At 44.0% G+C, this 16104-nt stretch overlaps 1 protein-coding gene across 2 annotated transcripts in view; it reads left to right on the forward strand.

The window, feature by feature from the left end:
* SYT17 (synaptotagmin 17) overlaps window positions 1–16104 on the forward strand; it is a 71847-nt gene that overhangs the window by 21545 nt on the left and 34198 nt on the right. For both annotated transcript variants that reach the window (XM_067551498.1, XM_067551499.1), the window contains exons 6-7: window positions 14260–14380; window positions 15189–15344. In XM_067551498.1, the coding sequence (XP_067407599.1) occupies window positions 14260–14380; window positions 15189–15344 (277 nt within the window). The remainder of the gene's footprint in view (window positions 1–14259; window positions 14381–15188; window positions 15345–16104) is intronic.

Raw genomic sequence — 16104 nt, forward strand, 5'->3', positions numbered from 1 at the left:
CCAGTATGATAAAGAAAGCAATCAATGTGGTGAAACTTGTCTGGTGAAAAACAGTCAGTCATAAGACCATTAACAGACGGAGAGAAAAATGAAGAGGCATAGACAAGATGTGTAAAGATAGAAGGCAAGATGTCTGTTTTATGGTGACATTTAAAAATAGATGGAAACTACATGAGCTGGAGAGATACAGAAAGGCTGGTCCAGATGGCAAGAGGTACAGTGGAGAGAGAGAGAGCTCTCTTTGTTTTGAGTAGTGGCAAAAATGGGAAAAAGCAAAGAAGGCAAGGGTTTCAGAAGAACACAGAAAGTGGCTGTAAAATGCTACCAAATCAGAATGGCAACTACCTCGTGCTTCCTGTGGCCAGGTGTAAGTGACAGCACACAGTGCAGGACGCTGGAGAATCAGGCCCAAAGACTGTGTAGGGTGAAGCCAGTTCATGGATGGCTCCTTTAAAAAGGAATGCATCTTTAGAACTGTGTCGTGAAATGAGCAGAGATGAAGGAGTGTGGACACATCTTGTTGCATGTGAGAAGGTGGATAGAAGCACGTGCGTGTTTTTCTCTAAGTCGAAGGCATGATCCATCTCCTATTGAAGCTGATGGGAGTCTTTCCACTGATTTCACTGGGGTTTGGATCAGGCAAGCTTTTTAGTGCTCCCAAGATTCATAAGGGGTAGACAGCTTTTAATGTCTAGGGAGCTGGTTCAAACCCAGCCCAGATCAATAGTGACCAACATTTCTTACCATTTGATGGCTGCTTGTTAGTCAACAGCGTGTAAAATTATTTTAGTTCAGTTCCCAGGCCAGTGAACAGGGTGGAGTCCACTTCACTAAAACCACCATCACAGCTGGCATTTTTGTTATCAGAGACGCTTGGGATTGAAAGTGCATGAGCACTGTACTGTTCCCTCAGCCCGTAGGAGTGATCCCTCCTGCTCAGGGCTCGGGCATGTTGACAGGGCACCGCTTCACATGCCTTACCTGTTGTGTGGATAAATAGAGGGCTTCATATTCACCCAGGCTGTCAACCTAGTGCCTTTCATGGACACTAAATTCACAAGGAAGATAAAGGGCGTGATCCTGTAAGGAGTGGAGCACTCTGGTGCCAATCCAGCAAAGCACTTACCCTGGTGCTTACCTTCAGTGGGTCTGTTAACGTGCTTAAAATTGAGCAAGGACTTCAGTGCTTGGCTGAATCGGGGCCAGAACGCTCAGCACCTTGCAGGATTGAGAGGGCCAGTGATCTGCCAGTTCAAATAGTAGCAGAGCCAGGAAAACAGGAAGTGTAGGAAATGTTCTACCCTCCTTAAGTTCCATACCATGGAACTGCTTGATATTGCAAAGTAGGTTGACAGTACTTGCTTATATCTGTGCTCAGATTCTCACGTTTCTCTGTAAAGATTGATTAACACAGAGTATGGCGCACCCCTAGATTTATCAACACACTACTTCTTTTTTTTCTGGGGAGCTTTTATGAGTATGTGAAATGAAATGTTTTGAACCAGTGTTGATCAGAGCTTAGAGATCATTGTGCTGCAAGTGAAAATCCTTGTCTTGCTGCTGTGTGAAAATTCGTCAGAACTCCTTTCCCTTCCCCACCAATGAAGTCATGGAGCTACATCTGATGAAAGACAGGGGTGCTTTCTGTTCTTCTCCTTTGAACCTTCCTAGCACTGGTACACTTGAGTGACATTCACTTTTTGAGAACATAGGTTCATAAGTACAGGGCTCAATGCGCTTCTTGCTTGACTTTTGCACTCAGCCTTAAGGAAATTGCTCTCAAGAGATTCAAGCTTCCAACAGCTCTCTCAAGCTCTAGTTTTGATTCCTGATTCAAGAGTAAACACAAAATACGTGTTGTCATTGCTCCTATCTGATCCTAACAGAGATATTGACTGGTAAAGAAGAGAGGTAGAGAAATTACAGACTCAGTTTATAGGTTATTTCTGAGCATTTCTTTAGCAAATTATAATGAACTCTCCACTGCTTACGTAACGCATTTTGGAAGTCTTCACTTGTGAATGTACTAAATTATTCTTGGCTTCAGAATTCCCAGACTTTTCAGTTTTGGCTGTACAGAACTGCAATGCCATTCTGTGCAAGTGTGCACCATCTTTGCGTTTGGCTATCATATCTATTTTTTTTTTTAAATCAGATTTCCATAATGTCCTTCACAGATAGACTAAAATGTTGGACAGAAAATTAAAACCAGTAAAACCGATCACCAGATAGGCATTTTCTTTAGCAAAAGGTTTGAAACAGCAATTGGTTCAAAGGTTTGTGTATCAGCATGGAAACTAATTCCACAAACCTGCCTCACAGCCACTGAGCAGGCAAGAGACTTCAGTCAGTATTTTGAACATGCCTCGAACCCTAGCAGTTGTTGAGCTAAATGAGTGACGCTAAACTGCCATCTAGGGAGAGAAACCAAGGCTCCGTTGCTGAGTCCTCACCTCACTAGCCAAGGAAGAGATTGGAGTGTTGAGGGGTGAGCTACCCTCTCCTTAGCCAGGGTGAGGGAGAGGAGGGGGAGTTCTTCCTTTGGCTTTTTGCAGTGCTGTCCCTTACTTTAACCCCTGGGAGGATATGTTGTAAGTGGAGTACCCTCTGGAAACAGAGCTAATGGGATTAGACATATGTAGCTGAGAGCAGGCCCCATTGTGCATTGATCCATTGTGGTGGAGTGCAGTAGGAGAAAAGGTCCTGTGGAGAACTGTGGGCTCCCTCTCTACCCAAACGTTTCCTCCTCTGTCTGTGACCCTCCTATGGTGGATGAGAACCACTAATCCCATCCTGGGACCGAGAGGAGGCATCACAGAGTAGCTGCTTCACCTTTTCTGTGATGTTAGTGAGGTTAACTGAAACTTCCTGTAAGGAGGGCGGATCACAGGGCTACTTCTAGTTGGTGTGTGACCTGAGGGATATACATACAGCCAACCTGGGAGAAAGTCCCCCTTCAGTCTAATATTGGTTATATGTCTTGCCTGATCCTCTTTAATGATAAATCATGATAGTATTGATTGCCAGTTGATCTTAATTAATGAGCTCAGGGTAATAGGGTTCTTGTCCCAGAATCAGGCTACACAGAACTAAAACAAATGAGTTTGATATCTTGTACCCTTGAGGTGTATGGCAAGGACATTCACACTGAGGGCAAAGCAAAGCCTTGGTGATTTTTTTACTAGGCCATGTCTATACTAGCACTTATGGTGGCAAAACTTCTGTTACTGAGGGGTGTGAAAAAAACACACACATCCCGATCAACGTAAGTTTTGCCGTCATAAGTGGCAGTGGCATAGCACTGTGGGAGAGCTTCTCTTGCCAACATAGCTACTGCTGCTCGTTGAGGTGGTTTATTTATGTCGACAGGAGAGCTCTCTCCCATCGGCATAGAGCGGCTACATGAGTGATCTTACAGTGGCACAGCTGCATTGGTACATCTGTGCCACTGTAAACTCGCTGGTGTAGACATGGCCTTAGAAGCAATCATAAAGACAGGAAAGCTCCAAACCACATAAATAGATAGGAATAATACAGTATTGTTGTATCATTTCTTGTATATGCTCTAATATTATATACTTACACCCTTCTTTGAGGACTGGTGGTGTGAGACAAAGGACCAGTTTTGTCTCTGACATGCCGAATGAGTACAATGGTCCAAGTTCCCCAATGCCCAAGATTGGTGATAGATAACAATAGAGCTGAAGGGTCCAATGTTGGAAAACTAACCCCCTCCACATGGTGGTTTGCCCTCTTATAGGGCCTGAACACCATCATGAATATTCATTCTAATGCCCAGCCTTCCATGTCCAAATCTAATTTCCTCATCCTCGTAATATTGGGGTGCACTTATCCTATAGGTTAACATATGAATGCCGTTTAACTCATCATATACGTCACTTATTGCTCAGGCAAGTTAGACATCTGCCAAAGATTCTATCCTAAAATATTCAAGTCTAGAATCATTTCATTGTTCCTGTGGTTGCCTGGTACCATTAGGTTCCAATGCATGCTACTGAGCAAGCTATTCCTAGTTCCCCAAAATCTAAGGGTAACTGTCAGGCCATTTATCTATCCCAAGGGTTACAGGCCTACTATGCATGGCTATACTTATGCTAACTTTCTTAAGCGAATGTTTTACAGCATATAGGCCTGTAGGTTCCTTGTGTTACTGCTGAATACAATAAAAGGCTAAGCTAACTCGATGGGATCCGATGAATGTTCAGTGTGCTGCATGGGGATTTGCCCAAGTGATCCCCATTAATTTGAACGGGCCTCGTGCGGTTAAAGCCCTGCATGGCACATTGATAATATAATAATAATACTGTACTGTTCACTAGCGCCTTCTATCTCAGGCACTCAGTGCTTGACAAATCTGAAAGAATTTAACCTCATAATCACCCTGCGAGGTGGAAAGTATTCTCTCCAAGGGAGGCTGGGGAGAATAAGTGACTTGTCCAAATAGTAGAGGGATTCATTGGCAAAGCTAGTGGGACTGCAACCCAGATCTCATGACTGCGTTAACCAGGGTTGTGCTCAGTACCCCTAAACATAGGTGGGTAAATTGTTGCCAAGGCCTGGTCATAGTATGCAGCTTCTCAGACCTCCAGAAATCTATAGTCATTTACTGCAGGAAGCCGGTAGGAACAGGGTGTATTAAAGCAGCAGTTTTCTAATATACCAAACGGGTAATGCCATGGACAACCTTGAGAAGGAAAATCAATTTGAACTTTCATTAGAAGCATTGTGTTGACCTGCACACTGATGTAATGTTCTATGTACATCTGGAATCAGGGAGCCTTGGAGCTGTAGAACTCTAGGCATGTTGTAGAGATATAAAATAAACAGTCTGGAAGGCCTGTGAACAGTGTGTTGCACTGATCCGGACAAGATGGGCTAATAGCGTAAATTAAACTCTGCTTCCCTCAAGACCGCCTTGCTGTGTTCCAGAGATGGCAGAAAAAAAATGAGGCTTTTTTGTGTGTGTTAGATTCAGCCCCAGTGATAGATACAGAAAGTTCTGGATCAAAGACAACCCCTAGATTACAAACGCTAGTAACATGCTGCACAATGCACCCATAAAAAGGAACTGCGAAGGATGAAGCTATAATCAGAACTTCAGGAAAATCTCAAACATCCAAGACGGGATGTCGCTTAGGCACCTAATCTAACAGAAAATTGCTTTCCCGGGGTCATCTGGGATCGAAAAACAAACCAAATGTGTCATCAGCATTACAATGGTAACTGAAATTATGCCTTTAAATGACTGTGTCTAAAGGAGAAATATATATAGCAAACAGCATAGGTTCAAAATATTACACCCTGTGCTATTCTATAGTATCTCTAGACAGAATTGGAAAATACTCACCTTTAATACTGAACTATATACATGCCTTGTATCAGAAAAAACTAACATTAATTTAAAGGGGTAGTAAAGATTGCCATGTACTGGGTTTGTTTAAGATTTAAAGGTGTAATCTCTTCTCCATATGCATCAAGTTATGCATTTAAATTTACAGACTTTGGGATGTAAATGTAACCTTGGATCCTGTATTGGGGAAATAGTCAAGGTTTTGCCATAACTGCTGTGAGTGAAATATAAAATGGAACAATCCAGGCAAAACCTACAGCAACAAAATTCAGACTTTTCCCTTCCTCCAGCAGCAATAAAATAAATAGGGCACCAAATCCATAAACCTCCTGCCTTCCTTTGCTCAAACCCTGCACTTATGTGGAAGAGAGAGTGATTTCTTTATCAAACCTTCCCCATCCAGCCTGAAAAGGCTTCTGTGGCATAACAAAAAGATGCTTAAGTGCAGAGTCAATAGGGAAGAATATTGTAACATTTCCTCTATATATGACATATAGGTATATAATAAAAGGCAAGGAAACCAAAGGGCTGATAGTTATGGAGTCATGCTGCATTTATGGAGAGCATTGAGAGGGAGCCTCCCAACTTTGACAGCCAACCTGAATTGTTCTGAGGCTTCTAATTGCTTCCCAGCAAACTGAGTCACAACCCCTCCACCAAACTCCTCTGACTAGGTCAGCTCCTGCCATAATAAAAGTAGCCATCTCACATCAACTGCAACAAACCCTACTGACTTTCCCCAATTGTAATTTTGCTGGCTGAACAAATGATTCTGTACAGCACCAATTCTTTCTAGTGCAGCAGGGGTTTCATCTCTGACACACATCCTTCCACCCGCTTCTCTAATGAGGCAGAATGTCAGATACTAGTGTTCATATTCAGCAGTTTGGACTTGTATTGCAGCGTGTAGGAGATATAGGAACTAAATCTTGAGAAATTATAACTCTTGCCTGAGTTCTTCTGGAGCAACTGATGCATCTGTAATTTAGTTATTAATTGGATCCCATGGGGAGGGAGCTATTGAGGACTGTGATTGACAGGTGACAAACCACAAGAACAAAGCTAGCAGGTTTGGTTTCGCATATTAACTTGATTAATCAACAATGGGTGGATCAAAAGTCTAAGGCATCAAGAGAGAAATACAAGGTTACAAACAAATTCAAAGAAAATATTTCAGTGCTGAATTGTAGCGTCATCTGGTCTGTCTGCATTGTGGCAGGATTTGAAGTATCCAGCATTCATATTCCTACAACTGAGCTGAAATATACATGCATAAGATCAGATATAGTTCACTGCTGAAGTTAAATGCCTTTTCAAGTCCCTGAGTCATTTGTATGGTAGGCTATTCAGTGAGCTGGATTCGTTTTTGAAAATGCTGTTTGTCATTCTGGAAAGCACATTACCAGCTGTGCTCAACAATGAGACAGTTAAGGCTATTACTTTTTGCCATTTTCCAGCAAACCCATCCTGATGTGGTCTTTGTGGGTTGGATTGCACATTACTTCCTTCAAGGCAATTAATGGAAACATGCAATGTTTGGATACTGCTGATGCTAAACTGGAAAGCAGTGTGACACAGAAAAAGCCCTTAATGGAAATGTAGGCAGATGGTCCCTGATCCAAAGCCCACTGATGTCAATGGGAGTCTTTCTGTTGAATTCTGTGGGCTTTGGATTGACCCATAATGTGTGTGCACAAAATGAAGCAATGTTTTTTAAAAAATCCAATTTTGAATATACAGATTTAATTTTATTTAAGCTTACTGTGAATACATGGAGTCTCTATCCTGTCTTCAGCAGAGCTCCAGGCCCTGTTCCATGCCCAAACTCACTACCCTCTCCCTTCCACTTTGGGGGTCTGGTTATGCTGGTAACTCAAAAACAATAAAACCACATAAACCTCAACAAAAGTATAGCCATTCTTAGGGATTCCATTTGGGCCAGTGCAATACTTTAAACTCCTGTAGCTCCTGGTAGAAACTAAATGGGTCCACCTACCACCATGACCCAGCAGTAATTTCCCTGCATCTTGATGCAGATGCTTAGTACGTGAGCCTAGGGTGACTTGAAGAGCCTTGCATTTCTGTACTGAGTCTTAGTGTCTGCCCCCTGTATTATATTTATGCTTTGACGGATATTTACAAAATGAATTGTTTGGTGGTGTTACTGATTGTTAGTTATGCTACTGGGAAAAATTATAGGTATCTTACAGAATGTAACTTTTCCAAACATACTGGAATTTGCAAAAGCTGATCTAGACAATGAACCAGATAAACTATGACTGCAAGTGACAAATAAGAATGGATACATTACAAAAAACCCAAACCAATGGTATGTTGTATGTTAATAGGGGTGGAAGAATACCTGATTCAGATTCAGTTTGTACATGAAATCTTTGGCAGTGAAAAGATTCAGAACTGTGTAGCTAGTCTGTCTCAGAGACAACATGGACTTTTTGCACCCTACATGCCAACCTGTGACTGGTCTGCCAGGATTCAAAATCAGCTATTCAATAGACTTGAGTGACAGCAGTTTGCCCGTTTTGTGGTGCAGCGATCAAGTAAAATGCAGGGATGTCTGGGAAATGTTTTCTGTCTGTGAGACTAATCCAAAACTGACTTCATAATGTGTAAAGTCACATTAGGAGCAATCCAGTGTCAAGCTACTGTCTACCTCAGCCATGTGTAATCAAGTAGATAATGAGCTACCCTGAGGGTTGGTATGATACTAGTAAAGGGTTAGGGATCAGGCTATTACAATTGCCGAGGTGCCCCACAAGCAAAGATGATTTTTTGAGCAAGGGCCAAGGCAGCATTTGTTGAAGCATGGATGCTGTGCTGCTGACCAAAAGGAAGGCATTAACTATTCTTAATTATATGTCCAAGGCTTTTCTGCTAGCTTAAGCCAGCTGTTAAGGGCCTGCGCCCATCTCACAGATGGTTGGCAGCAGTTCCCCAAGCACATGCACAATCTCAATAAGATAAACTTGCTGGGAAAAATCATCTGGTGAAGACGATATATTCCCACTAACTGTTTTAAACACTTCAGTCATAACACCCCCTCTGCTGCCTGTTCAGTACTGAAACTGGGCATCATTGTGTGCTTGAGTAGGGTTTGGACCTGCTCCTGGTGCCCAGTACAGTGTGCATATTTTCAGATTTAGATCTCCCATGGGCAGTGCCTTCCTGACCAGCCAATTACCTGTGTCATGAAGATTCAAATTACAAGGCTAGTCTCTTAGTATCACAGTTATAATATGTGAATTCCTTAAGGCCGACAAGAGGAAGGTGGGGGAGGAGTTTTCTTCATTTTTCTTTTTGGTAAAATAAGAATGAAGGTCACCTTGGAACAAAGAAGAAATAGAGAGTGGTGGTGAATTTGTAGCGTGTGTTTTGTTTTGCTGCATCTATTTATATTTCCATATATTGTAACCAGCATAAGGGAATAATGATGAGCGTTCAGGATCAGGGCATCTGATCAGGGAGACTCATAAAGACTGAGGCCTTCTATCGCTTCAGATTTTAGATTTGACTTATCCCCCTGCTTGATTTCTCTGATCTGCTTGGCCATCTCCAGTCGGGCCATCCCCAAGTTTATTTCCTTGGCATCCCCAGTGGGCAATCTTTCAGAGTCTTCCCAGATAGTCTGTCACTCTGCAGCTGCAGTTGTCTAGCTAGGTCTGTGTAGCTGGTGATCTCTCAAGCCGCGGATGATCTCTTTCACAAGTTTTATTTTATATGGGTTCTTGCGTGACTGAGAGTTCCAATCCTTGAGCTGCAGATTCATTGGCAGACGTTGCAGGTGGCGTTGGAAGGCAGGGTTGGGCCACAATTCCTGCACGACAGTTGTCTGGCTTTCTTTTCTTGCGTTTTTCTACAAGGTGATTTTCCTCAAAAATGATAATTCCTTCTTTGACACGTCTTTGCCAGTTAGCCCTGTCTTGGGCAACTGTCTCCCTGTGTGTGATGTCGACGCCACATCTCTTGATGTTTGTCTTGAGGGTGTCTTTGAAGCGTTTCTTTTGGCCTCCCCATTTCCTTTCTCCTTTGGTGCATTTAGTGTACAGGAATTGTTTTGGTAGGTGTGCATCCGGCATGCGCACGCAATGCCTGCTCCACCTGAGCTGGGGCTGGCTAATCAAGGCCTCAGCACTGAAGAAGTTGGCCTCCGTGGGGGTCTGTGTAATAGCGCAGCACACTCGTCTTGACTGAACCTGGCTCTGTGACTGAAAATCCCCTTGTGTATTTCTTTTAGCATAGATTCCAAGGTCAGAAGGGACCACTGACCTACATCGCCACTGTAATTATGTAGTTTGACCTCCTGTGTAACACAGGGCATAGAATTTCCCTCAAATAATTCCTAGAGCAGATATTTAAAAAAAAAATCCAATCTTGATTTAAAAATTGCCAGGGATGAAGAATCCGTCACGACCCTTGGTAAATTGTTCCGCTGGCTAATTACCCTCACTGTGAAAAATGTACACATTTTTTCCAGTCTGAATTTGTCTATCTTCAACTTCCAGCTATTGAATCTTGTTATACCTTTGAAGAGCCCATTATCAAATGTTTGTTTGTTTCCCATGTAAGTATTCATAGACTGTGATTATCACCCATGTGGCAGGCTAAACAAATTGAGCTCCTTGAGTCTACCATTAAAAGGTACTAAAAAGAATATTTTCTAATCCTTTAATTATTCTTGTCCCTCTTCTCTGAACCCTCTCCAATCTCTCAACATCCCTCTTTCAGAGGGACCCCAAGAAATGGACACAGGATTCCAACAGCAGTTAGCCAGTTGTTAATCCATTTCATATGTGTCATGTTCATTTTGTATGTTCTAGTTGTTTAATCAAAATGTTGTGCAGTACCAAGTCATGTAACATTTTGTTCGCCTTAATTGTCCAGGCTAACCTTTTGCCCGTCACTTATTCATAAAGTAGGGCTGTGGGCATTGCCAGAAAATCTCTCTGCCATAGGAGCTGCTGCCATAGTCTTCCTGTTGGTTGCTGCTACAAAAACACCCATATTTAACACCCCTTACTCATCTTGTGCTCTAGGATCTTTAATGAGGGAAGTCAAAAAGGGTCTTTAAGAAGAAGCAGCCACCTCTGTGATCTCCTGCTGCTGCAGGCCACAGATGGGATCAGAGTTCCCCAGCTGAGGATGGAGGAGGGTGGCAGGAGATGGAAGGTCCTTACCAAACCTAGAAGGAATGCTGAGGCAGTATTTACTTCTAAATACAGCTCTCTTGAGTAGTGGAAGCCTCCAAATCCGCTCGAATTTTGTTCTGAGTGTTATGGTTCATTTTAGCCCAAAATGCAGAGCCATACGACTAGAACTGCCACATTTTGCTAATTTCCCCCTGAAAATGATTAACTGGCCAATTTCACTGGAATCTTAGCCCCATTTTATTCAGAGCCCTGCCCAGGTTTACCTGAAACTTGACTTGGGTTTGTATACAATTTGTCCCTAATTTCAGGTTTGTGACAGACATTTCCCACAAATCTATTTGCTGTTGTCATTTAGGTCATGCTGTGGGTGCCATTAAAAATTCTTGCCCTTTCTGTAGTGATTGTGGTACCCATAGTTTCTCCTATTCCTTGCTGAGGTGGGCCACACAGATCAGATCTGGACCTGGTCTGAACTTCTCTAGTGTTTGGATCTGGGAGATTTGGGGTGGGCTCAGCTCTGGTGGTGAGAATAGGAAGATACGATGGTTATTACAGGTATCTGAAAGGTGAATGTAAAACCAACAATGGTGCTCACTGGATATGTATTTTCACAACATGAATACAATAACAGCATCAGAAAGCATGTACATGACTATCATTTGGGAGCTATTAGTAATATCATCTCTCAGACATTTTTTTTTACTCGTTTTAATTAAGTCAACGAAAGGGGGATTAATGGATAAACAGCTATGTTTATGTAAAGCTAAGGTCAGGACACAGTCCGCTGAACAGCAAGGACACTGTTAAGCCTGGCACTCAGATAACTGCATGACATGCTGCAATACCAAGCTTATAAGTGAATGCCACCTCCGAATTTCCTTCCTGGTGTCATCTTGTACCACAAAGGAAATGCTGCTTAATCCTGTAGAGTCTGATTCTCCAAGCAATCTGTGCCCAGAATTTCCAGTGTCGTCAGTGGCAGTTCTGTGTGTGGATCATTTGCAGAATTGGGCCCGTAGTTTGTATGTTAACACCAGATCCGTCATGTTAGATTATTAAGATTAGAATTAGATGGAAAAACTCCAAATGCAAGAAAGGAAAACAATGGATCTTGAGATTTCTCCTCCTTGTGCCATCCTGTTGAAACAGCTCTGACAGGGTGACATCCCGCTCCTGTCTTCTGCTCTGTCTATGCAGACTAGGTGCCCTTCAAACACCCCAGAGCAGTTTATTTACATTTGATCTTACCACCACCTTACTGATCTACATGCCACATTACAGTTTTAGTTTCTCCTCAGGTCTCTGCTGAGGGGAGAATGCTCTCTATCCAGAGATCGGTATCGGTTCTGGTTCTGCCCCTTGCATTGCCTTCCTATGCTTTCTTATACCTCCTGTGTTAATGGGCCAATTTCCTCATTAGTCCTCCTCCAGTCTATTGTAATCCACTAATTAGGCCCTGTCAGGTTCACCCTGGGGAGAATTAATTGGTGTTTAAGTGACCAGAGTGCTGGCTAAGCTGTTGGTTCCCAGCAGCCCCCTGGGCCAGACCCCTCCTGCTGGCTGGCTGGCTGCTGACTAGGGGCCCTGCTGCTGCTGCCACCACTGAAGAGGAGGAGGAGGAGGAAGAGGAAGAAGAAGAAGAAGGGGCCCTGGTACTGTAGCTGAAGGAGGAGCATGTGGAGCTGCTGCAGTTGCGGTTTCTGCTCCAGGACATTGTGAAGGGAGTGTTGCTGCTTCTGCCACCATTGGACTGAGTGACTTTGCCATCTTTGTTGCCTTCTGAGCTTGTGGTGGTAGCTACTGTTGTCATGGGGGGACTGGCGCAGAGTCCTCCCCCTAGTCCATCCATCACCTCCACCATCCCTGTACACCATCTGGGACTGCCTGTACTCCTCAGCCCAGCTGCTCGCTCTGACCCTGCTACCATCTGGGCATTATTTGCAGTAGCAAATAGTGACTGTGTTTGCAAGCGCATGTGGGTGCACATGCCCCTCTTTCCTCCCTTGGTCTTGCCCTCCCTCCTCTGGTTGCATTTTGCTGATGAGACCGCCCCCCTGCCCTGTTTGCCCACCGGCCTCGTTGCAGCAGTTTGCCTCCCTTTCCCTTTGCTCCCTGCTCTGTCCACCACCCTGCTGCCAACTTTGTTTCACCCCTGCCCCGCCCCACCCTGGTCTCCTAGAGAGTTTTTTTGTTAGTTTGCCCGCCCTGCCTAGCCCCTGCATGTTTGTTTGGTTGCCTGACCCCTCAGCCCCTGGGAATCTTTGTGGCTTTTCCTGCCCTGCCCAAGACCTGTTTTTGACCCATTCCTTTCCTCCCCTGCCCCTTGATCCCTGCCCTGTTCCGCCTGATCCATGCACCATGCCTCTTTAGGGCTTGTGAACCCTTCTATCCCCCTTTTTGTTGCCCCCCAATGCTATTATAGTCCTTCCCCCCCCCCCTTACCCAGTGCAGCCAGAGGAGCCAGGCCTCCACCCCGAATAAGGCCCCTGTGACCCTCCCTTGTCAGCGCCCTCCTTCCCTGCCACTCCCACCCCTTTCCCTCCGCTTCCTATATTGTTGCCACCACCCCTGGAGTTGTCTCGTTTTCCTTTTCACCTGACAGTCCCTGGGAGGCGGTTTTCATATTTCCCTCTCCCGATCCTCCTGGGGCTGCTGTGACTTGCAGCTGGCTCATCTCAGAACTGCACCTCGACAGCAGCTGCACACATTCCATTTCCTCACCCTTGTGTCCTGCTCTGACACTAAGTGGTGGGATCTCCTTCCACCTGTGGAGGGTGAGGAGCCCCGGTGGGCCAGCCTGTATTCCACCTTGGTCCCATGACATGCTGGGGATATCAGCTGGCTGCTCCTCCCTGGAGCCATGAGTACAGGCATACCTGGCATGGTTCACCTCCCTCCCCAATACCTGCCTCTTCTGTGGCACCAGGAAGACCCTGGCATACGTCTATCTGGAGTGTGCCAAGTTGTGGCCTCTTTTTCGGCTCTTCCAGAACCACCTTCTTAGGTTCTGGCTGCACTTTTTCCCGCACCTCCTGATATACACACACCCTATCCATGGCTCCACAAAATCACGAGACCTCCTCATCAACCTCCTACTGGCGCTGGCCAAGGTGGCCGTCTCTAGCCTCAGGAGGAGGATGCTGGAGGGGAAGTGCTCTGCAACTGTGGAGCCTATTTCCATTCCTCCCTTGGCTCATGCATCCGGGCAGAGTTCCTTTGGGCCGCATCCACTGGTTGCCTAGACACCTTCAAGGAGCAGTGGATGCTGTTCAGGGTTCCATGCTTGGTGTTCCTGTCTGGATCTCTGATTTTGAACCTATAACCCTCACGCCCATTCCCGTTTTATCATTTGTTGTCCCTCACTTTCATTTGAATCCTGGGTCTAGTAGCTCCTCCCCTTAGGCTGGGGGAGGGCTATCAGATAGAATTCAGTAGGCATTGGTTCCCAGCACTCTGTCACAAGCTCACTACAGATGGCAGTTTTAAAATTGAACAACATTCAGTGATTGAAGTATAATGCACTGAAGCAAACCTACTAGCAGGAGATAGCATTTTTATTTTTTTCCCTTATTCAGTGCAAGGCCTCAAATGGTTCTTGAAGATGATGAAAATGTTTTTCAGCCATTGCAATCAATTAGGGGATCTGTTTTTGTAGGTTTAATTGTAATTGTCTCTCTATCTGACTTTGCAGTTACATATTCTCACATTTCCTTTTCCCTGTAGAATGAAGTTGAGTTGGGGGAGCTGCTGCTATCACTAAATTACCTACCCAGTGCAGGAAGACTGAATGTAGACATTATTAGAGCAAAACAACTTCTTCAGACAGATATGAGCCAAGGATCAGGTAAAGGCAGTGTATTTCTCAGATCACTGATGTGCATGTTTGTGTGTGCTAAAATTGTCTTATATACCTAGGCTGCTATTTTGGATGTCACGTAAGTGATTTGAACACTCAGTTTCCATTAAAATTAATGCATGGCTTTGAAAAGCTCTAATATTTGTGGGTTTTTAAAAAATATATAAATCAAACATTGAGAGTCCAAGACTACTGGCCGGAGCAAAGGATTGGGAACCAGGAGCTTCCAAATGCTATCCCTTCCTCTGCTTTTGTGGTTTAGGATTATTTCTCAATCTTTGTGGTGTGCTTTGCAAACACAAAGTGCTGTGTGAGTGTTAAATATAAAGGCAGTTTAATTCTGCAAAACTTTTCTGCTGTGTGATTTTTGACAAAGTCCACTCACCCCTCACTTGCTTTATCTAAGTGTGGAAAGGGTCTATTTCAGCAGCTGGTGATTTCCCTCCTCCCCCTTTGTGATATATTTCCCTGACTCCCTACTCCAGCTGCTGCTGCTATTAGAATACTGAGATCTGTCAGTGAGAACAATATACCTGGCTTCTGTCAAGGCCGTCATTCGTTGTGCACCATGCAGAGTCAACAGAAACATTCTGACTTCCACTGCCTGAGACTTGGACATCTCCACTGCAAGTCACCTGGTACCTTGACCTGTTAAGAGTCCAGATCCCTCCCAAGTGCTATTTTTCCTGCATGGTACACCTCCACAATATGGTTCCAACTGTGCAGGACCTTTCTGAGACAGGAACATTGACTGGCTGCAACTGTAAAGCTGGAATTGTGTTTGTGTTTCTCTCAGATCCCTTTGTGAAAATTCAGCTGGTTCATGGATTAAAATTAGCGAAGACCAAGAAAACCTCTTGCATGAAGGGTACAATAGATCCCTTCTACAACGAGTCCTTCAGTTTCAAGGTTCCACAAGAAGAACTGGAAAATGCCAGCTTAGTATTTACAGGTAAAAGCATTCTTGTTATTGATTTGATCCTATCTTGGCTGTCTCAGAGGTGAACAAATTAGCTGTCCCACGCATGCACTTTAGCCTACAGGGTCATTCTCTTTCTCACCAAGCTATCATTTATGGAACAACTAGCTCTGGCATTGCTAGAGGAGCTTAATTATTTAGCATCACACTCCTGCACAGAAGCTTTCCTGGTGTTGTCAGCATGGAACTGTCTAGGAATTCACCTTGTCAGTTCCATTCTTAATTGTTGCTCATGGGAAAGCACTTCCACTGAGGAGAGAGGCCCGCTAATTGAACTGGCTGGGTGCTAAAGTGCTTAATGAGGAAGTCAGAGGAATTAGAGACAGGTAGAAGGATGATCAACCTAAATCTGAAAACAATACTCACTTTAGGACACTACATAACTTACTTTGAGGATTCTGCACATGCCTTGTGCTAGCCCATTATATTACTGTTATATACATTGGTTTGTTCATGCCTGTGTTTTTAAAGGGACACTATTAGGAGCTGAGTTTTCAAAGTAATTGCTGAGATTTATTGTTGACTCTCTGGATTTGTAACACTCTGAAAAATAATGATGGGCCTGAAGCAAAACCCCAGATCTGAATAGTCACATGAACATAGGAATGTTTGGATACAGGTTGGAACCTTGTAGTGACATTAAGAAGTGGAAATAGCAGTATGAAGAAAAGAGATTGATGATAAATGTCCAGAGTGACATTTTGATGGGGTTTTTTGCATTCTTAAATTTGGT

The sequence above is a fragment of the Emydura macquarii genome, unplaced genomic scaffold (assembly GCF_026122565.2).
Source record: "Emydura macquarii macquarii isolate MOO-44397 ecotype Brisbane River unplaced genomic scaffold, CSIRO-AGI_Emac_v2 contig_1348, whole genome shotgun sequence".
Taxonomy (NCBI): domain Eukaryota; kingdom Metazoa; phylum Chordata; order Testudines; family Chelidae; genus Emydura; species Emydura macquarii.